Source organism: Pristis pectinata, chromosome 6 (genome assembly GCF_009764475.1).
Source record: "Pristis pectinata isolate sPriPec2 chromosome 6, sPriPec2.1.pri, whole genome shotgun sequence".
Lineage (NCBI taxonomy): Eukaryota > Metazoa > Chordata > Chondrichthyes > Rhinopristiformes > Pristidae > Pristis > Pristis pectinata.
The window spans coordinates 71,903,059-71,929,013 of record NC_067410.1 but is presented as its reverse complement, the minus strand read 5'-3'; the positions used below and the strand labels follow the sequence as shown (position 1 = coordinate 71,929,013).

At 40.7% G+C, this 25,955-nt stretch overlaps 1 protein-coding gene across 1 annotated transcript in view; it reads right to left on the bottom strand.

The window, feature by feature from the left end:
• Nucleotides 1-2,934: 2,934 nt before the first annotated feature.
• Nucleotides 2,935-25,955, bottom strand: part of LOC127571857 (retinol-binding protein 2-like) — a 32,849-nt gene continuing 9,828 nt past the window's right edge. The window contains 5 exon segments of the mRNA XM_052018603.1: nucleotides 2,935-3,007; nucleotides 4,695-4,756; nucleotides 6,415-6,483; nucleotides 6,485-6,532; nucleotides 11,153-11,331. Coding sequence (XP_051874563.1) covers nucleotides 2,935-3,007; nucleotides 4,695-4,756; nucleotides 6,415-6,483; nucleotides 6,485-6,532; nucleotides 11,153-11,331 — 431 coding nt within the window.

The window sequence follows — 25,955 nt, the reverse complement described above, 5'->3', positions numbered from 1 at the left end:
CTGTGGCTTCAATAAAAAGAAATTATTTCAATCTTCATGCATGTGGAAACTCCAATGGACCGTCAGATTTGATCATAGCTGTCGGAATATTTAATCAAGGAATTCAGAATGGGTTATTGCTTTCCAAAAGTCTTTGTCAATTGTGATACAATTGACTGCAGGCAAGAACATTGTTGATCCAATTCCAAGCTACCAAAACTATTCATTGTATTGACACTGAATTCCCTATTTCCTATTCAGACAGACTACCTATACATTTAATTACAAGCTATTTATAACATGCCAGGAGAAGAATCTCAGAGGTTAAATCCCCTTCATGGAAAAAACAAAATTGAAATAATGACTCTGTGCCTTTGTTCAATTTCTATGTCCTAAGTCATGATTGGGTGTTCACCATCTATTTTGGTCGATAATTAAACAGTATCAAAGGCAAAATATTTCGGATGCTGGTAATGTAGAAAATAAACAGAAGATGCCAGTAATGCTTTGCAGGACAGCCAGTATCTGTTGGGAGACTAACAGAATTATTCAGCTGACCTTGCCATTAAATGTCATCAGTTCTGCAGTGAATTGTATCCCAGTATGTGCAAATAAGTTCAAGATTGCAGTGCATGTGCATGCAAGTGTAGAGGTCCTATAGTTGTTGACAGATTTCAGCTGGTGAATCTGACAGCATGCCCCCTTGCTGGTCTCCACATGGAGGCCAATGTCAGAAAACAAACTCACTGAGATCCCCTAGCACTTAGTCGAATTCCTCAGGACTCCATGCCAGGTTAAACCTAGTGCAACATCCCTGAACCCATTCATTCCAATGGAGATTTTATATTGTGAGGAGGAAAGATAAGGATAAGATAAATTATGTTTTAATCATTTGTGTGTGCAGTAATGTTTTTTTAATTATTTAAAAGTGTTCTTAAAAGATTTTATATTGTTAATTTAATATTTTTAGAAAAGAGATGCCTTACTTCAATTTTAATAGATTTGATTGCCTCTGGCATTCCAAAACAACTCTGACAGATGGCAGAGATGGCAGTGGTGGGGAGGAGGGAGTGGGAGCATTGTCTTGCCATCTGCCTTAGACTTTCTCAGCAGTTTTGTGGGAAGGACATGTTCTGATGTATGGGTCCTTAAAAGCCCCTCCATTTTCCCTGACTTACCTCCTTGGCATATTTAAAAACATTTGATTGTTCTATTTAAGGGTGCTTATCAATCTTTTTCCAGTAACCTTTCTTTGCTCTTTTTCAATTCCCTCTTTTACTTTCTAAATTTTCCTGGTTATTACAAAATCTTGTTCCTAATGTTCACCATACTCTTCTCTCTGTTATACATGTATTTTCTTTGCGATGCACTAACTTTGGACCATTTGTCTTTTTTCTCTTAAAGGGATTTACTTAGTTTTCACCTGAACTATCTCTTCCCTGAAAGCCTTCTATTGCACTGTTACCAGTTTATCCTGCAATCACTATGTTCAGTCTACCCCTGCTTGGTCCTTCCATAAAGCTCTGAAATAAGGCTTGTTCTAATTGCCTATCTTTAACTTCAATATTTTCCGGCCAACAAAGGAACGTATAAATTAGGAGCAGGAGTAGGCCACCCAGTGGGTGGAAGTTGAGGACTGGGGAAGCTATTCTTGCTCTGTCCAGGAGGAGAGGAAGTGAGAGCAGAGGTGCGGGAAATAGATAAGATTAGATCAAGGGTTCCATCAATGATGTTGAGAGAAAGACAGAAAATGCTGGAAACACTCAGCAGGTCAGGCAAACAAAAGGAACAATAATAGGGTCAGATCATGGAAAACTGTTAAAAGGCCAAATTTAAAGGATCTATGTCAAAATGCAGCCAGAAAGTGCAACAACATAATGAAGAAGTGACACAGAGAGCCATAAATTGATACGTTCTACTTACCTTTATAGAAAAGTGACCACAGCTGGGAACAAAATATTCTAAAATTCAATGTTTAAGAAGTTCAGGCAAAAAACGATAAGGAGGTAAATGTACTGGAGACATTGTTACTAAGGAATAGTGTCAGAAAAATAGTTAGATAATATCTTGTATCGGCAGACCATGGTATAGAATTACAATTGATTTGATGGATCTAAGAGGCAGTAGGGAGCAGAGGACATTAGGAGGAGTTGTTTATAGGTCTCTTAACAGTAGTTATGATGCAGGGCATAGTATAAATAATCATGTAATGGGATACTCTAGTAATCCACAAATAAACTAGACAAATCAAATTTATTCTGATGATGCAGAGGATGAATTCTTGGAATGAACATGAGATGGAATTCTAGATCATTATATTGACGAATTGACGAGGGAAGAGGCTGTTTTAAATCTAATACCGTAGAACAAAAAAGGATTAATTAATTGGAAAGACTGACCATAATGTGATAAAACTTTACACTAAGTTTGAAAGTGGTTTTCATTAAACAAAGGAAGCAATGGAAGTATGGAGGCGGTTGGCTGTAGTAAACTGGGAACCTACATAATTCCATAAGAAGTAGGAAGAGACCATCCAGTCACTCAAGCCTTCTCCATCATTCAATAGGACCATGAATGGTCTTTCCTGTCTTCCCCACCTAACCCTTAATTTCCTTACGGATTGGAAATCTGTCTATCTCAGCCTTAAATATATCTGAGGATTCTGCCTCCATAGCTCTCCAAGACAAAGTGTTCCAACGACTCACAACCCTCTGAGGGAAGAAATTGTTCCTCATCTCAGTTTTAAATGTCTGCCTTCTTATTCTAAGACCATGCCCTCTGGTTCTGGACTCTCCCATAAGAAGAACCATTCTCTCAGAATTTAAAGGAAAACAACAAACTGAAGAGACTGGAAATCTGAAATGGAAACAGAAAATGCTGGAGTTACATCTACAGCCACAAAAGTGCCTGTCTGTCCCCTTAATTATTGAATTTTTGATACCTATTGCTCTCTCACTATTGTTTGTCTCCTACTGCTGAGACATTCATAGTGCCACATTCTTGAGTCTGGCTGCACTCCTCTGAGTACCTAAAAGGTTAAAAACTACTAATGAACAACATGGACTCTTTGACTACTTTCCTGCTGCTTCTAAGCACCTTTTCCCTCTCGATCTGCACACTCTTAAGCTGCAGCGTGTGCATCTTCCTAAGCATAAAGTCCTCAACCTCAAAAGTGTGTCACAGTGACTCCAGAGAGGCAGCGAGCTAGTCGATACTATGCGATGCTATACTATGGAATAAGTAAAGATGCCCGAGTAAGTAGATTTCCTGCCAAGTGACCTATGCGAGTAATGAAGACAGTGGAGAGAAAACTTTACTTTGTATATTGAGCTGAGAGTGCAAGATAAACCAACACAGATGGACATGGAGATAGCTCATTGGCCCCAAGAGTAGAAAATTGTACCACACCATAAAGCCCTCAAACGATACCCTGAAGAATGCATTAGATGCATTGCAAGCACATTGCAGCCCACCCAGAAATTAATCAGTTGACTGTTGCTTTCTTTCCCACAATCAGGAAGCAGTGAGAATTTTTTGATACTCCCTTAATGGAGCTGTTAGCAAAGACCTGCAGTTTTGTAGATTTGTGAGATTCACTTACTTGAGATCCGATTGTAGTATCGTGATAAACAAGCCTTCATTCCCCTCTCTCAGCTAGCACTGTCACCATTTGCTGCCTTGGTTTCTCCCTGTCACAGACATTCCCTCATTCTCTCCATTTCTCCTCACTTCTCTACAACCTGAGATATTTTTGATTTCTAACTGTTTCCATTTCTGATGAAAGGTTCATTGATCTGAAACCTTAACTCCATTTCTCTCTTTATGCATGCTGCCTGACGTGGTGGGTATTTTTCTATTTTTATTTCAGATTTCCAGTTCTGTTAGGTTTTTGATTTTCAAATGAGACCTTAACTCTGCTTTTCATTCCATACATATGCTGACTTCTTCCAGCTTTTTCTGTTTTAAAACAAAGATTTTTGATGAGAACTTTGTTCAGTAAAAGTGAAAATGATTTTCATGAGGTAAATTGGTGCTGGTAGGAATTCAAAGGCTGTTACAGCTTGCTGGGGCTCAATACACACAAAATGAGCTAACCTTGTTTTATTAAATGTGTTCCTGAGCCATATTTCTAGTTATGTTTCTGTTGATCAGAAAAAGCAATTGGTTGAATTCATTGCTTTTACTACTGTCATTGTAAATTATTACAATATCACACTACATTACCTGGTATTAAATGTTTAATAATAATACCACCTCAACATAAAACTAGAAATCCAGAAGTCCTAAAACATCTTTCCTTCCCAAGTTCTCTATGTAGTGTTAATCTCTCTTGCCTTAAACTACTAGCTTGAAATAAAGAAGATTTTTTCTGAGAGCTCTGATAGAACTTTTCTCTGAGGAAAAGCCAAAGAGAGAAGTGTTTGCCTAGGGCAAATAAGGATGAATCTGAGTCCTGGTGATGCATTATTGACAGCAAAACATTAAAGATAATATGCTGTCTCTCTGGAAACAACCACTGGGAGCTAAAGATTGAAGGTTTCCTAATGTAATGCTTTTATTCTACACGATGTGCAATACAAATAAATTTAGTGTAATTTAAGTCACTATTCATACGAATGGAAAAGCTCCTTTTATTGTGAAAGCACAGCACAACACGACATGGAAATGCTGCATACAGGAAGCATATAAGCCTACATTTAAACTGATTGACAAACATCTGCTTATTTATTTTTTTCTTGAAAACTTGATGGCAGACCTGGTCATCACATGTTAACTCCTGCAAGAAAAGAAAATACATTAAAATACAATTATTACATATGATTGAAATAGCTTATTCATAGGATCAGTCTTGGCTCTGATGATGTCACAGACAGCCTCTAATATTATATGAAAGATTTCCATCTGAGCAAAGTATTATATGACTTCTGGTGCTAACACAATTATGTTCCTTAAGGAGGGAACAGTTAGTAGAGGAAAATTCAAAGATATAACCTACAAAAGAAAATTTGCAGAGTGAATTTTAACATGCAGGTTGGGGACATTGGCTAAACAAGAAGGCGAGAAGTCTAGCTGAAGATTGGGTGCACAAAACTGTAGGGGTGGGGATGGGGTGAAGGGTCAAAAGGGCTCAGAAGGCTCTCATGTGTGGAAATTTCATGAACCCAAGCAGCAGAGGCAGAGACTTGCCTTGTGGGACCTAAAGAAGTGCCTCTACTTCTTTAAAAATGCAAGTTAACCGCTGACATTGTTGGACGTTTTCCATGTTTCACTGATGACCCTGCTCAGAGATTATCCCACTCAGTCAGTGGCCCTATCACAAGGATCCAATGTGTTTAAATGCACAGAAATCCTCTTGACTCAGAAAGCTAGTTTGGCCATGTGAAGAACTGGTGTAGGAGCAGGATTGAATATGCTCTGGGGAAGGAGTACAGTGAGAAATGAACCATTTATATTTTAAATCCCCTGCCTGATTTCTGATAGGAAGTGTTTTCATTTCCTTCTTTTTTTCCCTGCTGATGTACTTTCAAACTTTCCACTTCATTACCACGGACACTCTGGCCACTTCCATCTTGAAAGCCCATCTGATAAATACGCTAAAACCCACCATGCCACCTCAAAGTTAGAATCTACCTGTTAATAGCCAGACCATTTATTGGCACATAAGTCAGATGCAGAATAAAATGGCTACTGTGCTCCAGTTAAGTACTTTGACAAAACTCATTGATGTATTCTTCACTTAGCTTGTGTGTCTCGTTTCCTTCCCCCCATACAGCTCCAAAAGATATGCCAACTAATGCCACATTACAATGATCTCATACAATCTCTTTTGAGACATGTAGTAAAGAAAGGCTCCAAAAGACCACTTATGGCTGGATTGAAAAATAGTTCACCAATCTATTCCATTAATCTGGTCTTTTATTTTAACGTCGCCCTTAGAATCAGTTGGGGGTGGTGTTGAGAAGGTGGCATTAATGGCTGGTGGCAGAATCTGGGCTAATCTGGCAGGGTTGTTTTTTATTGCTCATCCCCCTAGTTGTTCTCAGAATACGGTTGCAGGCTTCCTGCTGAAACCATGTTTGCCAAGTGATGCACAGTTGATGTGAACGACACATCAGGGCTAAATGAAATTCATGGCGCCCACGAACACTTATTTAACTGGCGAGATACAGGCACTGCATCAAAAGAGTAGCAGAAAGCAGAACAGTGGTCTTGCATTCTTTACATTCACTGCAGGCAGCAACACATTGTGACACCCTGTTGTGTTTTATACTTGAACTAGAAATTGAGACATTAACAGGAAAGCAATTATTCATACAGATTCACAGAATACAATCAAATTATCAGTTTTGATTGGCAATTAGACCCCAGAGTTCACTTAACTAATAATTCATCACATACTAGCACAGCTTTAATGGGAGCACAGTGTGATCTTACTGCAAAATGTTCCTACAGGTGCAGTTCATCACCCTCAATCCAGTGCTTCCAGCCTCTGTTGGGCTTCTCCACCCTTCTGAACGCAGACCAGCTTGTCCCCATCCCACTGCACCAGTGTCTGCAGGCAAACAAACACATTTATTATTGACTATTGACCAGCAAGCTTTATTGCTTAGTGTAGCTGAGCAATCCAAACAGATGGGCCAAGGTTCAAAGTTGAACCAGCTGATCTCAGATGGCTTGCCACGATCAAACCCCTTCTTCCTGGGGATCATCAGGGTTCTACTCCTGTCTGGTAACTAGTGACCTTCAATGCAAGCACGCACCTGATCATTGGTGAGGATTTAAACAGAATCAGTTCTGATGTCCCAACATTCAAGTAGCCCTTGCCACTCACATAGCTCCCTCTGGTATTTTGGCCACTTGGATGGAGACACCAGAAGGTAGCTGGAACTCATAGGGCTGTACCTCATCATCCTGAGAGCAGTAGCCTAAGAAATTATTTTCCAAGATATTCTGATTTCTCAATTACACAAAACTAATCTAATTCACTCCATGACTAACTTGGCTCAGGATGTCAATTTACTGCAATACTGTTAAAAAGTGAAACAAATGTGTATTCAAAATAACTTTACTTGATCAATAAAACCCACTGATGTTTCTTGTCATTGATATCTAAAAATATTGATAATGATGCATCAAATTATTGAATATGTTAGGAATTTTTTCCTCTTCCCTCATAAAAGTAATTTGGCTTTGATACTGGGTGGTTGGATCACCTGTCATTTGGGTCCTCAATCGCAGTAGTTCTAACACATGCTCCTTCTTTTATGTACATGGCATTATCTGTATTGGAGAGCTTTTGGCAAGCACAGCAAAGGAATTTCAAAACAATGGGTTTTTTTTAACCATATTACTCTATCGAAGTTATATGTTTTTTGCATTGGGTTCATACATCCTAAAGGGAAAAGATTATAACTACTTACATAAATAGTTGGAGAAAATTAAAGAGTCAAAAAGGTAGAGGGTGATAGGAATTCTGCATTGAGTCATTGACAAACACTTGCAGAGTTTATGTCTTCTGGAGTTTAGTGTGCAGACGGTGAAGAGCAACTATAAATATGGCTGCTGTTCCTATTATGCCACTGGGATCCCAGGGCAGCATCCTGCCATTAACAGGCATGGGATGTATGGAAACCAACAATCCTAAACTGGGCTGAATTCCTGGGATAGTCTGGGAACATTCACATTTGATCAAACTGCTGTCAAGGGATAAGTAACTGTGCTCCCCTGGGTTGGGAATCTTACCTTAAATGGAGTGGAAGTCTGGAAAACTTTATCAAGTTATCAGTTGACATTTTTTGATTTCAATAATTATCTAAAATTGGTAAATTGGTTTATTATTGTCACATATACCAAGGTACAGTGAAAAACTTTGTTTTGCCTGCCATCCATACAGATCATTCCGTCACATCAGCATTGAGGTAGTACAAGAGAAAAGCACTAACAGAATGCAGAATATAATGTTACAGTTACAGATAAAGTGCAGTGCGGGCAGACAAACAAGGTGCAAGGCCATGATGAGGTAGATCGTGCGGTCAGGAGTCCATTCTTATCGTACTCTATTTGGGGGCATGATGGCCAAGCAACTTGCTCGCAGAACTTCAAAGAAATGCACAATTGAAAATAGGCTCAATCTGACAACTTTCTGGACCTCTGAACGGCCAGTGGGGAATTCAACCATTGACTGGTTGATGGCCAGATTCTAGCAGGATTTTCATCAGCTGTAGAAACTAGCAGAGTTTTTAAACCAACGCTGGTTCCCTTAATTGCACTGTTTTAAAGCACAGCCTTGAAGCTGCCACAAACCTTGACCTCACACCTGTGGTGGCATCTGTTAGTCTTGCGAAACCATGGATTTATGCATGGAGAGTCTTGCTTCAGTCGATAGTGGTAGAGCAGCGTCTTGTTGTGACTGTAGAGGCCTACACGGGAGTGACAGTCTCGGCTGCAGCGACTGCACTTGAAGGCGCTGTCCTCTTGTGTTGCTTTGGTGCTGTTTTTCCGGCGAGTGCGCTTTTCTTCAGCAGCTAGCCTCAGCTTCTCTTCTCCACGTTTCAGACCTCTGTGTAGTTCCAGCCTCCAGCAAGAGCGATCGCTTGCAATTTCTTCCCACATCTTGACGTTCATGTTCAGTGACCTCATATCTCTCTTACAGACATCTTTGAAGCGAAGATGGGGCTGTCCTTGCGCTCTCTTGCCGGAGGCCAACTCCCCATACAGCAGGTCTTTCGGGATCCTCCCATCTGGCATGCGATGTACGTGGCCCAGCCAGCGGAGATGACGTTGTTCAAGCAGGGTGAAGAGGCTGGGTATCTGAGCGCGGGTCAGGACCTCATTGTTGGTGACTCTGTCAGTCCACTTGATGTCCAGGATGCGTCTCAGGCTACGAAGGCGGAAGGCATTAAGACGTTGCTCCTGTCTGGAGTAGAGGCTCCAGGTCTCGCTGCCATAAAGCAGCGTGCTGAGGACGCAGGCCCTGTAGACTTCAACCTTGGTGCGTGTTGTCAGCTTTCTGTTCTCCCAGACTCGCTTTGCCAACCTGGCGAATGTTGAGGCTGCTTGTCTGATCCGTCTGTTGATCTCGGAGTCTAGGGAGAGACTGTCTGTGATGGTGGAACCAAGGTATGTGAACTCGTGGACCACCTCCAGCTCGTAGTTGTTGATGGTAATGGCAGGGGGGTGCTCAACACCTTGACCCAAAACGTTCGTCTTCTTCAGGCTGATGGTCAACCTAAAGTCCTGGCAGGCTCTTGAGGAGCTGTCCATGAGGCTTTGCAGTTGCTTTTCAGAGTGTGTTGCCAGTGCCGCGTCGTCTGCAAACAACACATCCCTGATGAGTACTTCACGAACCTTGGTTTTTGCCCTTAGCCAGGACAGACTAAACAGCCTCCCGTCCGATCTGGTGTGGAGGTAGACACCATCTGTTGATGTTCCAAAGGCGTGCTTCAGCATGACTTCGAAGAAGGTGCTGAACAGGGTGGGGGCAATCACACAGCCCTGCTTCACACCACTGCGGATGTTGAAGGCCTCCGAAGAAGAGCCATCAAACTGAACCACGTCTTTCATGTCTGTGTGGAATGACCGAACTATCCTGAGGAGCCTCGAGGGACAACCAATCCTGGTGAGGATTCTAAACAGGCCGTCTCTGCCTCACAAGGTCGAAGGCCTTCGTGAGGTCAAAGGAAGCAATGTAGGGCGGTTGTCTTTGCTCTCTGCCATTTCTCCTGTAGCTGTCGAAGGGAGAAGATCATGTCGATTGTAGAGCATTCTGACCTGAAGCCACACTGAGATTTCAGGATATACCTTTTTGGCGATTTTCTGCTGTCTGTTCAGGGCCACACAGGCAAAAACTTTCCCGATGATGCTCAGCAAAGAGATCCCCCTCTTACAGTCGCGTCTGTCCCCTTTGTTCTTATATAGGGTGACAATGTTGCAGTCTCTCATGTCCTGCAGCACTGCTCCCTCTTTCCAGCGCTGGCAGAGTAGTTCGTGCAGGTGGTTTAGTACAAATGTACAAATTTAGTGTGACATCCTCAAATACATGTGATGGGACTGCTTTGCCCACGTAGGTCAAAATTATGGTCACTCTTAGCTCCATAGCATCAGGATCACTCCAATTTGCTGCTGATCTCTGCCACATTTGACCAGTGCTCACTGCTGCTTTGAGGATGTCCAAGCTCCATACCCAAGCAGAGAAGAACACATCTACTGTTCCTTTATCCCAGGGAAATATGTAGAGCAGACACAGGGATTTCCTACCTAGTCTACTCAAAATTCAGGCATTCATTTACTGCATTCATACAGTATTACCCCTCTCCACAAAGCTCCCTGACAGCCCCCTCCCTGAAGCACATGGCTATAACTGGAGATCTCCATTGCCCCCTTCACAAACAATGTGTCTCATATGGGCACTGTTCTTCTCCAACAAAAAACAAAAAATGCCAGAAATACTTAGTAGGTCTGGCAGCAGTTGTGGAAAGAGAAACAGAGCTAACATTTTAAGTTTAAAACCTTTCATCAGAATGGTCTAAAACATTAACTTCAAACTGAAATGTTAACTCTGTCCTCTTTCCTGACTGCCTGACTCTTCGGAGTGTTTCCAGCATTTTTGGTTTTTGTTTCATATTTCCAGCATCTGCAAAATTTTTAAAAACATTCATTCAGTACCCTTCTCCAGCCAGGCAGTTTCCTTTGACATGCTGGGAACACATTCCCTTCTTACTTCTGTAACTGCAGCAACCATTCTTGAAACAGTACCATTTCCCAAAGTGCTCCTTGTATGTCGGAATATTTCCTTAGAGACTGGCTACCAGAGACACAGCTGCAGGTATAAGTGATGGCCCCAATGAGATCTTGCAAAGAATCATTTCGGTATGTGTGCTGAATGCAATACAGCAAAGTGTTACATAAGGATGCTGTTCTGGGAAACAACCAGTTGCAATGCTCATGGGACATTTAAAACAAATTGCAAAGAATTAATATGGACATTCCACTGTACAAACCGCTGATTGAAAGAGACATTAGTTTCAGCCTGGAAACTGGCTGCACAACCTTTCTTTCAGTTTCAAGGTGCTAGCCCAAGCAAATTAAGTGTAAAATGTGGCAAGAAAAATACAGAGGATGTAGAAATATCCAGAGAAATATCTTAGTAGAAAAGAAGTCTATTTGCACTTACCTTTACTACTCTATTATCTAAGCCTTTTGTGTGTTCCTCAAATTCTTCTCCAATTGTGTAATCCAGGCTGTAGTTTCTGAAGGTACTTAGAGTTTTAGTGAGAAACTTGTCTCCTTCCTGCTTGATTTCTTTTGTCTGACTGAGGTGATTTGCAATCTTTCTGGTGGCAAAATCTATGTCTGCATTGGGGAGAAGAGAGTCATTTCAGCATGAGAATTCTAAAGAGTTTTTGTTATGGTTTAATTTAAGCTCATTGTCTGCTTGAAATGTTGTTGCTTGTTATCAGGATGAAGCATTTATATCTGAGCTTTAAACCCAGTGACTTGACATTATATACACATAGGAATGACACTTCAGGCCTGCGGAGCTAAGCTTTTTCCCTGAGGGAAATGATTAAGATTGTATTTGGTGAGAACATTATTACACAGTTGAGGTCCCTTCAGCATAATGTGGGCCGTTACAGCTGGAAAATTGCAGTCAATATTTGTTTCATTTTATCTATGAGCAGGCTGACTTACTTTTTGAAAGGAAGCATCTTTGCCCAGCCTGACACTATGATCTGTTCCACGAATGCCTACACCATACAGTTTCCAATGGAGCAGTTGTGTTTTAGGCTGTAGTTGATATCACATTGATGATTGTCACCAGCAGATGTCAGACAATTGGCAATAATGAAAAACTACTGTCTTAAATGGTGAAGGTTATTATTCAATAATACTTAGTAGTCTAATTGAAGAGTATAATAATTGGGAATCTTGTGCCTCTGGGCTATTATAATGATTGTGTGCAACTGTCTGCTAATTAACCTACTGCTGTTGGTACAACAGAACTGGAAACATGCTGTGCTGATCGACATTTGAGCTGCAGTAACCAATAAACATAACAAAATTTAAATTGTTGTTATCTTGAACCCATGCAAGGAATTATGCCCAGTGGTCAGGATATTCTAACAGAAATGTCCCTGAAAATCAGTTGCTTCTGAAATCCATTTTCAAATGACTTGGTTTCAAAGAAGTTAAATACTCAAAAATATTTTTATTATATAAAATAAATAATACCAATAAATGAATACAAAGCAAAAATCCAATGAAGCTACAATAGATGTTCAATCTTAAGCATGAGCTAAATATATTTGGAAATGGAAAATCAAAGTTTTAAAGGACTTAATCATTGTTGTCCATAAATTGTTCTAAATCTGAGTTTCATTTTACATTGAGATTGTATTATGATTTAATCAATGCTTTATGTCACTTAATTACATTTTGGTATATGTGATGCTTTCAGGAATTAACAATTGAGTAAGAATGAAGAATCCTACCTCAACCTGTCATTTCTTATCAGGAAATTCTATAGCAAGTCTATCTCACAGCTGAATAAATCATGATCACTTCTGGTTCAGTTGTCAGTAAAATAAAAGAAACAAAAATCCATAGCCTAATTACTGAGCAAAGGCTCTCAAGACATTACCCTCTACGTCAATGCCATTGCTGTAATTTTTAATGCTTGTTTTGAGTGCTTTAAATACACAGAAAAATAGATTATCTCATGGTGTTTGCTCATACAAAATTGGTTGACTCCTTCATTTTATAGATTTAACTTAATCATGAATAGATTTACTCAGTAAATTAATGGGCAGAAACATAATTTCCTGGCTAGAAGCAGGAAGGCCTTCGGGTACAGGAGATCTGAAATTTGCTGTAATGTGTTTTTCAGAGTTAACCCAACCTCATCCATTAACATATAATTTCCAGGTTTCCCAACCAATTAGGCCAAGCAGCCAGCAGGACAATGCATGCAACACGATTTCAGCCCCACAATTTGATGTCTTGTTGCAAAGCATTATATTCAAAGGACTCTGACACTGGCTGCACCAGAGAGGAGGAGAGAGAACTAGACAGCAGATGAGTCAACTCTGTCCCATGATTCAGTGATCCATCTCTGGATATTGTCTTGCTATGAGATGTAAAAGCCCCAGGCAGTGATTCTTTTCTTTTGATGGAAGCCTGTCAGTGTCACCAAGTATGCATTTAGGAGATGGCCACAGAAGGCTGCTTTAGGAATGTGGTCCCTGCTTCTGAATTCAACACTGCAAGCCATTTATTAACCTTATCAGATTAAGAAAGGCAATCACAGCAACCAGTCACCTGCATCGACTGTGTGCATTATTCCTGTCCTCACATTCTGCCCTTTTTACTCTACTCCAGCACAAAGCTCCTCACACTAACTTGCTTTGCTAGTTGCTAATCAATATCATTGCACTTGGTCTCATCCTCAATTTCTCATTGAAATTTGACTTAATCACTTTGTGATATTTTGCTTCTGTCTTATAATCGTCATTAACAAATATCCTCCATTCACTCAGCACATGCACATCCTCACATACTAACAATTACATCTTCACTGGGATGACAGCCTGAGCCATTCAGTGCCACACTGTTAAGGAGCAAAATTCTGTTTACTGTTAGCAGAGAAGCATGGGAGAGCCATGAAACAATGATGATAGTGGAATTAGGACACTGATCAAATTTCCTTAGGGCCCTTCTCACTTGTTACTCCCTCCCCCTCAATTAGAATCCTACATCCTGTCAAGCACATTGAGGCCCTGCACAGCTGCATTTGGAGCAGGCATTGAAGGATCCATTAGGAGCTCTGAAGCTCAAAGGATATTAGATGTTGGTCAAGAGCTTCTGAGCCACTTGAGCAAGATTTGAACCTGTAAGGTGCATATTGAGAAACACTTCCAAATTGTCAAAGCACCTGAGAGCATTTTCGGCATTCCGATCATTTACATAACAACATTTTCTTGTGGTTAGAGCACCGTCCTCCTTCATTGCCTTTGGTTCCTCACTTGATCATCAGCAATGTTTTCAGAAGGTGCCTTTGTCTCTATTAACCACAGTTGCTTAGAGATTAAATGGATAATGAGGGTGGACTGCTGCAGAAAGTTCTCCTTGCGGTAAGAGACCATCTGACCATTAATGGAATGAAACCTCATCTGATTAATGGACAATCCTGGATAATCAGCAGAGGCCTTGAGAGCCACATGCATACATCTATGCTTGTGATAGGCCAGCCAGAGTCACAAACGTGAAGACCACTTCATTCCAGCTGGCCTTATTGGTGGTAAGGTTGATAGATATTTTCTGTCAGTTGTACTTGCTTGCTGCATCTATGAGCAACCAGCAATGAAAACCTACCCTATATTTCCAGCAGAGGCATTTAAAGTAAGGGCACTGATCACCTGGAGTATAGCATGCTCACCTGGTCATATAGGCGGCAGGTATTCTTCTAGGAGGCTGCAAAGACCTGGTACCCCCGCCACGATTCCAAAGCACACTGACATGCTATAAAAACTGAGTTTCCACCTGCAGATGCTGCACACAAATCTTGATCTCCTGCACTTTCCCCTTCTTCATACAACTGTGGGTTGATGAGGAGCTGTTCTTTCTGTGCTCTTATCTATTGTGGTCCTTCTCTGGGTTCAACAGTATTTCTGCATGTGCAGCACCCCTATCCAGAATGTGGAATTCACAAGGTGGGCTGATCCAAAGGTTTGAAACTGAACAAGTTCCCTAAATCTTGTGAAAAACTTGTTCAAGATCTCCAAAGAGAAAACAATACCACTGTGTGTAGAAAGCCTTTCACAGTTACTCAGTGAAGTAGCTATGAGGCTGCAATATGCATTGACAGATTTGCTTGTCAGCTCTTCAGTCCCTTGTTCAAAGTCACTGCAATGTTGTCATAGTTAGAATGGTGATTTCCCGAAAACTATGGAAGCCCGTGTACCCTGAAAGAAACTCTAAATTATTTTAAGATTGTTCAATGAGCGACTAGTGTAATGAAATTGCTGGGCTGCCTCTTCTGAGGGGTTTCCTGATCGCAGCCTGATGGGCTCAGGTTATGTCAGGGAAGTTTAGGAGGTTGTTTCAGGTTTTCAACATGCTGTCAGCTTTTGTGGATACAAAGCCCCACCTATTCCTGAAAATAACCACCCAGAGCCCTTAAATCCCCACCCCACCAGAGACAGTTCTTTCCAACCAGATATGCTGAGTAACCTTCAACTAAGATGCAGTGATAATTATCACTGCTTCACAGTCTTTTCATTTTAAAGCTTGAAACAGTGGCTTCCATTTGTCACCACTAGTGACCAGTTCTGTATACCAATAAATTTACTTCTGACCATGAGGTGCTGGGACAGTTCCTTAAATTGGTGGGGAAATGGTGATGATTCAGCACAGTGACGTTCTAATACATCTTGTCACGGTGCTGACTAAGGATTAATAACAAAAATGTGAAGAAAATGGGATCAAAGGCACTTCATGATTTAATCTTTTTCTCCCTACTCCCCTATGGCCATTGAATCCTTGTTGGTGTATGATTCCACACAGATACTAAAAGTTTTCTTTGTTTTATCTGTGTAGCTATTTTTCAATAACATATCATAAAAACATAAGAACTAAATGTAGGATTAGGCTATTCTGCCCCTTGTGCCTGATTTGCCATTCAGTGAAATCTTTTACCTCTGTGTTACTTTCACGCACTAACCCTATTTTCCTTGATTCCCTTAATATCCAATCTGTGAACCCAATTTTGGGATGGAGATAATCATTATGTCAGGTTAACCATTCATAGTAATTTGTTACTGAGCACATGTATCCTATTCTTCCTTTCTCTAACCTAGTAACTATGTATGGATTAAATACTAAACCTGGTCCTTCACTATTCTGTCAAGCACACTGGCACACAATGCTGTGCATCCCAGTGAGAGTTTCACAGATCCTGGCAGTAACAAACATAACAATATATGGCCATTCTTCTTAAGAACAATCTTGCTATCCTACATAAGAAAAGGTCAATAATAAGAAGAATCTGATCTTTAAGACAGTGATAACTTGTGAACTGCACTTTGCTGGAGTAAGTTGTTACAGTATGGTCTGTATTCTCTGCTGAGAATTCACTGCCCTTCAACAGATGAGAAAATTGATTAGCATTCAGCTTCCTGCTGTTGTTAAGTGTTTTATCTGGCCCACATTAATATAAGGAATTGTACACTTAAAAATCTGAGCCAGCACTGAGAAAGGCAGAGGAGAGCAAAGCAAAATAAACAGAGGAGAAGGTGAAGCAAAATTACTGGAGTAAGGAACTTCAAGTTTTTATAAATCAATCTTCTATAATTTACAAACAGAACAAAATATACAGTGAAAGGAAAACAAATCTTCTCTGGCCTTTTATATCACAATAATGCCCACAAGGTGAATTTTCCTTGTGAGGATATGAGAGGTTTGAACAGAGTTTGGTAATTTTCCATTATTACTGGAATTCTTGAATTTTCAGAGAAAACACAATAATAAATTTAAAATAAAAAGATTCCAGAATAATCATAGATCCAGCAATTTCAGCATTTTTATTGATTTCTCCTAATTGCTTCAGTTTGCAGGAGAAGTGAACAACCATGGCTAAAAAGATGAAGTTATCCATCATTTCTGCCTGACTCCTTCTGTAATTGAATGAAACTCTGTATTACCAAAGGAAGTCACAGCTTGTGCTTTACAGCTACTGCTTTACACTCTCCTCACATTGTCTCTGATATCATTATCTTCAAAAAGGCAAAGGTTCACATATCCATACTTATCTGAACATTATTTACTTCATTTCTGAGAAAACTGAATCACTACACTTGATCTATTCAACTTCCTAATCTTGAATTACTTGAATCCAGGATGTAGCATAATCTTAAAGGAAAATATAACAAAACATTGCAATTCCTGAGGGACATCTGAATCAATTACGATAACTTTGAAAGAAAATAGTGTGGTTGGGTGAAATGCAGCTGCAATGCTTATGCAACATAAGCAATAGAAAGCTGGGCACTTCTTATACAGGTGGGCTGTTACGAGCCAGGTTGCTACTTGGTGAATGTCCCTTTAAGGCACCCGGACAGTAGTGTAGTAGTGTGTGTGGTGGTATCTAAGGACTGCAAGACTATGACTGAAGCATACTGACTGTTGCAGAGACAGACAGACAGACAGACAGACAGAGAGAGCGCAATCTGCAGAGTCCACCTTGTCGTTAACCTGTACTGGAAAGCAGGTATTTCTGTGGGTGGCCACGTATCGAATGCCCTTGGTGTGGCAGATACTTTGGAACAAAGCAATGGAGATCTTCGGTGATTGAGGTGTCGTATGGGTTCCATCGTGGAACATGTGGATTTTGTAAATTCTCTCTCTACATTCTGTACATTTTCTCTCCGGTCTACTGTGGTCTCTGCAAAAGCCCTTGCCCATCGTCCTACCTTAGGACTTGCTGAACTGAACTTTGAGAATTATTCCTAGACTTGGGGTTTGGGAATTTGCCACACCCACACTTCAAGTTTATTTTTGGGGTCAACGTTTAATATCTAACATTTTTACTTCTCTTATTATTACAAGTAGTTATTAATAAATAGATTCTAACACTTATACATGGCTCTTTGTGTTTCTATTGTTGCTGGCACGTAACAAAATTGGGGGCTCTTCCGGGATCTGAACCCAGGACCTCTTGCACCCCAAGTGAGAATCATACCCCTACCCCTATTGTTGCTGGTACATAACAGGACAAAAACAAAATGCCAGGATCTCTCAGTGGCTAGCCACTTCAATTCCAGATCCCACTTCCATACCGACATGTCTATCCACAGTCTTCTTGTTGAAGCCAGATGCAGGTTGGAGGAACAACACCTCATATTCCACCTTGGCAATCTCCAACCTGACGCCCTCAACATCGATTTCCCTAACTACCAGTAACCCCTCCCCCTTCCCTTCTTTTCTTTCCCCCTCCTTGTTTTCCCTCATTCCTGTGGCCTCCTCACCCCTTCTCTTTCCCCTCCCCTGCCCTTATGACCTGCCCATCTATTCCCCATCTCCTTCCCTTTATTCCATAGTCTACTCTCCTACCATATTCCTTCTTCTTCAGCCCTTTGCCTCCTCCACCTATTATCTCTCAGCTTCTTACATCTCTCCCTTTCATCCCCCATCCCCCACCCCCACCCACCTACCTACATTCCCCTTATCACCTGGTCTCACCCATCACTTACCAGCTTGTGTTCCTCCCTCTCCCCTGACCTTCTTATTCTGGCTTCTGCCCTCTTCCTTTCTAGTCCTGATGAAGGGTCTTGACCTGAAATGTCAACTGTTTATTTCCTTCCATAGATGCTGCCTGACTGCTGAGCTCCTCCAGCATTTTGTGTGTGTTGGACAAAATCGTAAGTATGGGTGCTCAAAGGTCATTCATTTTGTATTGCTTTCAGGTGTTGAATTTCACTCCTATATATTTTCTTGTGCTTTATTTTCTACCAGGGTCAATGGCTGCAAATCTTGGCTCCAAGAGACATATCTTCTGGATGTAATGGGTGCTGAATTGGTTCCATATATAACCTATTGTACACATGACATCATTTGAGTCCTATATCACACTGGCTGCTAAACTGGTGAGAAAAATTACCTCATTTAACTAAAGCCCACCAAGTAAGCAGATTGGATGGTCAACATGTATCACTAGTTAGAGCCCACAGCTGCTAAACTGTAGCTCAATGTTCCAATTAGTACCTTCTTTTAATCTTTCATAGCTGAATATAGTTTAGCAGTAGGAAGAACATGACTCCGTCCTTCTCCCCTCCAGCACTATTTAAAGTGATTTTCAATGTAGTTGCAAGTTATTTGCCTGTCAATCTCCACTGTCTTTTGTTACAATTTGACAAGAATACTTTAGACTGCTTTTGTAAAGTTACATAAGGGGCTGATGTTGAAGAATTGGTCTTGACTTCAAGGATCTTGCTCAAACCAGGACGTGCATGCATTAGTAGGTATTTCATTGCTCTTGTAAACTGCGAGACTTGGCAGAATGCATGTAGGGGAAGACAATATGTGGAGTAGCAACAGGAGGGAGGAGACAGAAGAGCAAATACGCTGGCATTTTTCTAAAATGTCAAAAACAATAGAGCAATAATTGTACAGGATCTCAGCTAGCTTAATATTTACTGGTGAAAGGTTCTGATGAAAGTTAATAGATCTGAAATATTAACTCTTTTACTCTCTCTCCACATATGTTGCCTGACCTGCAAAGTATTTCTAACATTGTATGATCTTATTTAATATTAACTGGGATAGAAACTGTGAAAATGGTAGAGTAGGTGATGAATTCTTAAAATGCATTTATTGAACTTTTTCTCACCAGTCTATAACAAGTCCAATGAGGGAAGTTCCTGAAGCTGGATAATGGGAAAAAAATATCAGTAGGAAAAAGCATTAGAGGTGGTGATCATAATTCAATTAGATTTACCGTTGCTATGGAAAAATACAAAGGTAGGCCAAGAAAAAAGTTTCTAAAACGTGGTAAGCCCATTCCACTAGGCTAAGATATAACTTTGCCAAAGTGGATAACTTATTGAATGTCAATAAGTTTCTTGACATTGGGAGACTTTCAAGGAGAAGGTAGTGAGTACTCAGAGTGGAACTCCTTAATCTGGACCCACTTGATGTCATGGGACATACAGTGTAAGACAATATAACAATAAAGGAATACCGAAAGCTCACAGAAAGCCGAGAACAGTAAAGAAACTGTTGGGGTGAAATTAAAAAGGAAATTAAGAAGGCAAGGAGAATAAATGAAGAATATTTGTTAGTGAAATGCCAAAGATATTTAAATGCATAAAATGCAAATGCTTGTCAAAGAAAGAGTGGGGACTATTAGCGACCAAGAAGGAAATCTTTGCGACAGAAAACAGGGATATCCTCAAAAGATACAAAAGATACAGGCATTGCACTTATGGAATATATGTAAAATACAGGTATGATAAAATTAAAGGGATGAAGTATTAAGCAGTTCTACAAATTTAAATGTTGTTTGTTCTTTTTGTTCACTTATTTTTCAGGATGCAAATACCAATGGCAAAACCAATATTTATTCCCCATCCCTAACTACACTTAAGACAACTTTTTAAATTATTCTGGTCCATGAACACAACAGTTATGATTCAACAAAACAGCTTTCCAGGCCATCTCAGAGGGGAGTTAAAAATCAACTCCATTGCTGTGCACCCGAGGTCACATATAACCAAGATTAGTTAAGGACAGCTCGCTTAAATAAGGGCATTCATGAAACAAATGTTTTTTTTAAGAGAGATAAAGGACTGTAGATGCTGGAATCTACATGAAAAATACGACGATGCTGAAGAAACTCAGCAGGCCAGGCAGCATCCATGGAGAAAAGCAGGCAGTCAATGCTTTGGGTCAGGACCCTTCCTCAGGACTGAAGATAGGAAAAGGGGAAGCCCAATATATAGGAGGGAAAAGCAGAGCAGTGATAGGTGGACAAAAGAGGGGAGGTGGGGTGGGCACAAGGTGGTGATAGGTCGATGCAGGTAAGAGATAGTGATAGACAGGTGTGAGGGATGGGAGAGAGCAGATCCACCTGGGATAGGTCAAAGGTAAGGAGAGAAAAAAAAGATTAGAAAAAAAGAGAGCTAGGCTAGGAAAGGGAAGAAAAGAAGAGGCATGGTTGTCGGGAGGGGGGGTGGAGGGGGTGTGAGGATTACTTAAAGTGGGACTTCAATGTTCATGCCATGAGTCTGCAAGGTTCCAAGACTGAAAATGAGGTGCTATTCCTCCAGTTTGCGCTTGGAATTCTCCTGGCAGTGGAGGAGGTCAAGGACTGTCATATCTGTGATAGCGTGGGAGGGGGAGTTGAAGTGACTGGCAACGGGGAGATACAGATCGCAGTTACCGACCGAGGGCAGGTGTTCTGCGAAACGGTCACCTAGTCTGCATTTGGTCTCACCAATGGAGAGGAGGCCACACTTGGAGCACCGAATGCAGTAGATGATATTAAGGGAGGTGCAGGTGAATCTCTATCTCACCTGAACAGAACTGTTTGGGTCTCTGGATGGAGGTGATGGAGGTGGTGTAGGGGCAGGTGTTGCACCTATGGCGGGGACAGTGGAAAGTTCCTAGGTTGGGAGTGGGATGGGCAGTGGAGTGGGGGGGAGTCGCACAGAGAGCGGTCCTTGCAAATGACAGAAAGGGGTGGGGAGGGGAAGATATGTTTGGTAGTGGGTTCCCATTGGAGATGGCAGAAGTGGCAGAGAATGATGTGTTGTCCCGTCGGAGATGGTGAAAGTAGTGGAGAATGTCCCATTGGAGATGGCAGAAGTGGCGGAGAATGATCCGTTGGAGATGGCGGATTTTTAAAAATCTCAATCCAGTAATTCATAGTCACTAGCTAGCTGTTGCTTCTATTTAAAATAAAAGCTCCCACTCATTTTTAACTGAGTTAAATTCCATTGCTGCCAGGGTGGGATTTGAGCCTTCAGCTCTGGATTGTTAGTCCAGGCCTCTGAGTTAGAAATCCAGTAATTTAATCACCTCACGTAATTTGTGGATGAGAGGTTAAGAGAAATAAAAACATGGCAGAGAATCTGGTCATCATTCCAGGGGATTGACACAAGTCTGGAATGTGTAGAAATACTCTCCACTTGCCTAAATGGATGCAGCATAAACAAGATTCAAGGAGCTTGACAAAATCCAAGACAAAAGCAGCTCACTTGATTGGCACCCCATCCACCACCCTCAACATTCATTCCCCTCACCACTGGTACGCAGTGAGTCAGTGTGTACCATCTATAAATCTACTGCATTTGTTTTTCTAGTCTACTCCAGCAGAAGCTCCCAAACCTGTGACCTGTACCAGCAGGAAGGACAAGGCAGCAGCCCTTTGGGAACACCATCGCTTACAAATTCCCCTCCAAGTCACATGCCTTTCATATGGATGTGAGACTTGCACTATTGTTAAGTGTGTGAGCTTTTAGTGGTCCTGCATTCAGGTCCTCAGGCTTGACTCCTGCCATGAACAGCTGTGTTTTATTCTCCCATTGCCTTTGCATTACCTACCTGGTGTGCCTTCTGGTTTCCTGTGGATAAAGGACAGTTCACCTTGCTACATCTTCTTCACCAAAGCGCTAATTTAAAACCATGAACCCCTCTCTCTCTCCCAAGCTGTGCCCTTCTTTGATGGTTCCCAGGTCAGAACGATTTCCAGAACACCCCACATCACATATCCCCCCTTCAGGATATACAGGTTGACTTTCAGTGCTGCTAGCCACTCAGAATAAGGCTGAACCAATTAACAGCTGTTTAGTACATAATATTAATGTAAACAAGCAGCCAGCATGAAGCTATGATGCTGCCCCCTTTGCAATCAATGGGCAGGAGTTAAGTGCATCACTATCTCCATTTTCAGGGGTGACACCTCATGGCTCATAAGGTAAAGGCAAGATGGAACTGACCCAGATGGAAAAAGATTTACATGGCAGTTGAGGTGCTACAATTGTCCTCTGTGATCTGGCCTGGAGAGACAAAAAAGAACCAAGGTTTCCATTTCAGGGGCTCTTGCTAAAAAATGAGTGATTGAAGACTTCCCATAATCAAGTCACCCAAACTGTGAAAAATGTAGAGGCAGAGAAGGTAGCTGGTACCCATAGGACCACACTCCAAGAGGGGTTAGTTCTTCTAGCTAATCTGAAGGGAATAAATTGGCAAGAAAATACCTCTTTGATTGGAATACAAATCACCATCTTTGAAGGCTGTACAGATTAAATTTTAAAAATAAGACATAATTAATGCACTTTCTCAGGCATGAGCAAATCACTCTTAATCCAGTAAATAAAATGCTGAGATAATCAATGATAGCAGTTATCCTATTGCTTTGATTTTCCTGTGGACTAACTTCAAAATAAATTGCCTCTTGGACCTCCAAGATGAAATACAATACATTCAAACTAAACTGATGCCAATTTCAACCACACATGCCTTGTGGAATAGGTTTGAAACAGCATTAATTCAGATGGATTTCACTCCCCTTTGGCTGTAAAGGATGACAAATCCTCTCTCAAAATCATGTTCATGTTTTTCGGAGTGAATTCCCATGGCTTTAATTAAAAAAGTTAAGTTGTAATATTTCAACTATATGCAAATCAAGGAAACACAACTACCTCAGCTTCTCTGCAGCTGAAACCTTGATCAATGATGTTATTACTATTAATATTGATGTCTGATCATCCTCCCATCTGACACACTCCATAAACTCAAAATCATCCAAATCTCTGCTGACACTTTCCAAAATCGCACCAAATTTCTCTTATCATTCAATCCTGTGCTCACTGACGTACAGTGATGTCTCAATTTTAAAATTCACATCCATGTTTGCAAATCTTTTTGCAGCCTCTCCTCTCTCTCTGTAATTTTCAACAGCCTTGCAAGCCTTCAAGATCTCCGTACTTCTCCAGTTCTTGCATATCCTTGATATTATTCGCTCCATCATTGGCACTTACCAAAGCTCCAAGTTCTACAATCCCCTTGTTGGAGCTTTTATCCTCTCTACCTTCCTCTCCTCCTTCAAAACTTACCTCTTTGGCCACTTTTGGTCACATCTTACTGTGCTCAGTATCAAATTTTATCTGATAATACCATTGTGAAGCAGTTTGAGCTGTTTTCCTGCATTAAAAGTAAAAAATAAATCCAAGTTGTTATTGTTTTGTTATAAATATATAAATGGTACCTGTCTCATTTTAAGTAAAGAATCAACAGTAGTTGGTGACAAGACAGATCAAATGGATTATTTTTATTCTTAGATCAACACTGACTCTCTGATTTAAATTGCTAAGAGCTACATTGATGTAAATACCATAATTTATTGAGGGCTAAACAAGATAATACTGTGTTAGCTGTGGAAAAATCCAAATCCAAATGATTTCCCGGTTAACCCAAATGTATTTTACTGCCTTGTCATTTTGTGAATTTTGTTCCGCTTAAAAGCTCTATCTTTTTGACTGTACATGACATGTGTATCTAAATTGTATTATTGTTAAATTTCCCAGGAACTTCAAACAAATAAAGTGCTTAAATATTGGTGCTGAAAAATGTGCTGCAGTTAACAAAATATCCATTGATTCTGCAGAAGTATAGTTGACTTTCAACTCGATATTTGTGAGAGATTTTTTTTCAGTTTGCACAATGCCAATATTGCAAGTAGTCCAATGGTGCACCAACATCATGCCATGATTCTCTGATCTTGAGGATCTACGCAGGTAACTGAAAATATGGTAGTTATAATCTGCATTTTTCCTCGGTTATTAATAATGGTTCAACCACATCTAAAAGGTTAACTTATATGAGTGTCTTTGATCTTTCATTGATGCAAATAATGCATTGGTGAAGCTTGCACCTAAAGGGCATTCCTATAGAAGTGAATAGAGTTCCTATTTTGTGTGCAATCAGCCACAGCGGTGAAAACTTCCTCAAAGTTTACACTTAAATTCTTCTACATGTCATCAAATGTAGTATCTGCTAGGAGCCAGCATAATTAAGTGGTTTTTTAGAATGACTTTTTTTCTTTTTACTTTGAAAAATACTCCTTAAGGTACTTGAGATAGCTTGGTACTGTTTAATTAATATGGCTGAAAATGGGTGTAGTGCAAAAATAATTGTATTGGCGTTCTTTAGATTTTACCCACTTAAATGTGTGATGTAGTTAATCCAAATGGCCAATTGTGAAGCCCAAAAATTGGTGAAATTTACCTTTAAAAATTGCTTATATAGCTTTCACCATTTCGGTGAGTGAAAATGTAGCCTATACGATTCCACTGGGAGCTGGCTGCGGAGATTGCAATAGCCATATTGATCCTATGAGACACTGTGGGCAGTAGGCCCAACCTTAAGGTACACTCTCCATGGAAGCCCTATCAACTATACAAAAGGCTGCTCTGGAGAGAGGGAACAAAATGGAGCGAGGTGGAGGATGTGGGTCTATGCTGCTTTTTTCTTAAAACTTCAGTTTGTTCATAAAATTTGGAAATACAATAAAACAGTAATAGTCCATCACTCTCAGGACTTTAGTGGTGCCAGACTGGCAGATGTTCCAGACTATTGGATATCATCCTACTTCTGCACAAGCGCACTTTTAATTTACTTTTATTTTGATGTTCCTCAGTAGGCAGGCACGGTAGTGTAGGGCAGTCACGGTAGTGTAGAAGTTAGTGTAATGCTATTACAGTGCCAGCGACCCGGGTTCAATTCCGACCTCTGTCTGTAAAGAGTTTGTACGTTCTCCTTGTGTCTGCGCGGGTTTCCTCCGGGTGCTCCGGTTTCCTCCCACATTCCAAAGACTAATGGGTTAGGAGTTGTGGGCATGCTATGTTGGCACCGGAAACGTGGCGACGCTTCCGGGCTGCCCTGCAGAACACTCTACGCAAAAGATGCATTTCACTGTGTGTTTCGATGTACATGTGACTAATAAAGATATTTAAAATCTAAAATCTAAATCTAAATTTTCCAGTGAAGCAGATGTGTTTAAAGGAAATGTGATAATGAAGCCCAGTGAGTTTCAGAGGAATGTGAGAATGGGGCACCATTGTGTTTAAAAGGAACAAAGGAACCATGGCTATAAGAGCATGGGAAACAGAAATAAGTGAGCCAGATGTTAAACCATAAGGATTTCCAAACAATAGGATGATGTATTATCAGAATGTTTAATGCATATCACATAGCACTTCCATATATCTTCATTCTCAGTATAAGCCATATCATTCCACTAACTTATAATACATCAGCATGGCATTCATTTTTCTTTTACATACAGCATGTTTCAGTGTGTTCCTTAGCATGTGGTCTTGGAATTTGGAATGTCTTAGTCTGAAACAGTTTGACATGGACTGATGCTTGCACTGGAAGACCAGCAAGTTTCAGGCAGTCCAGAGGGTGTCTTGAGCTGATAA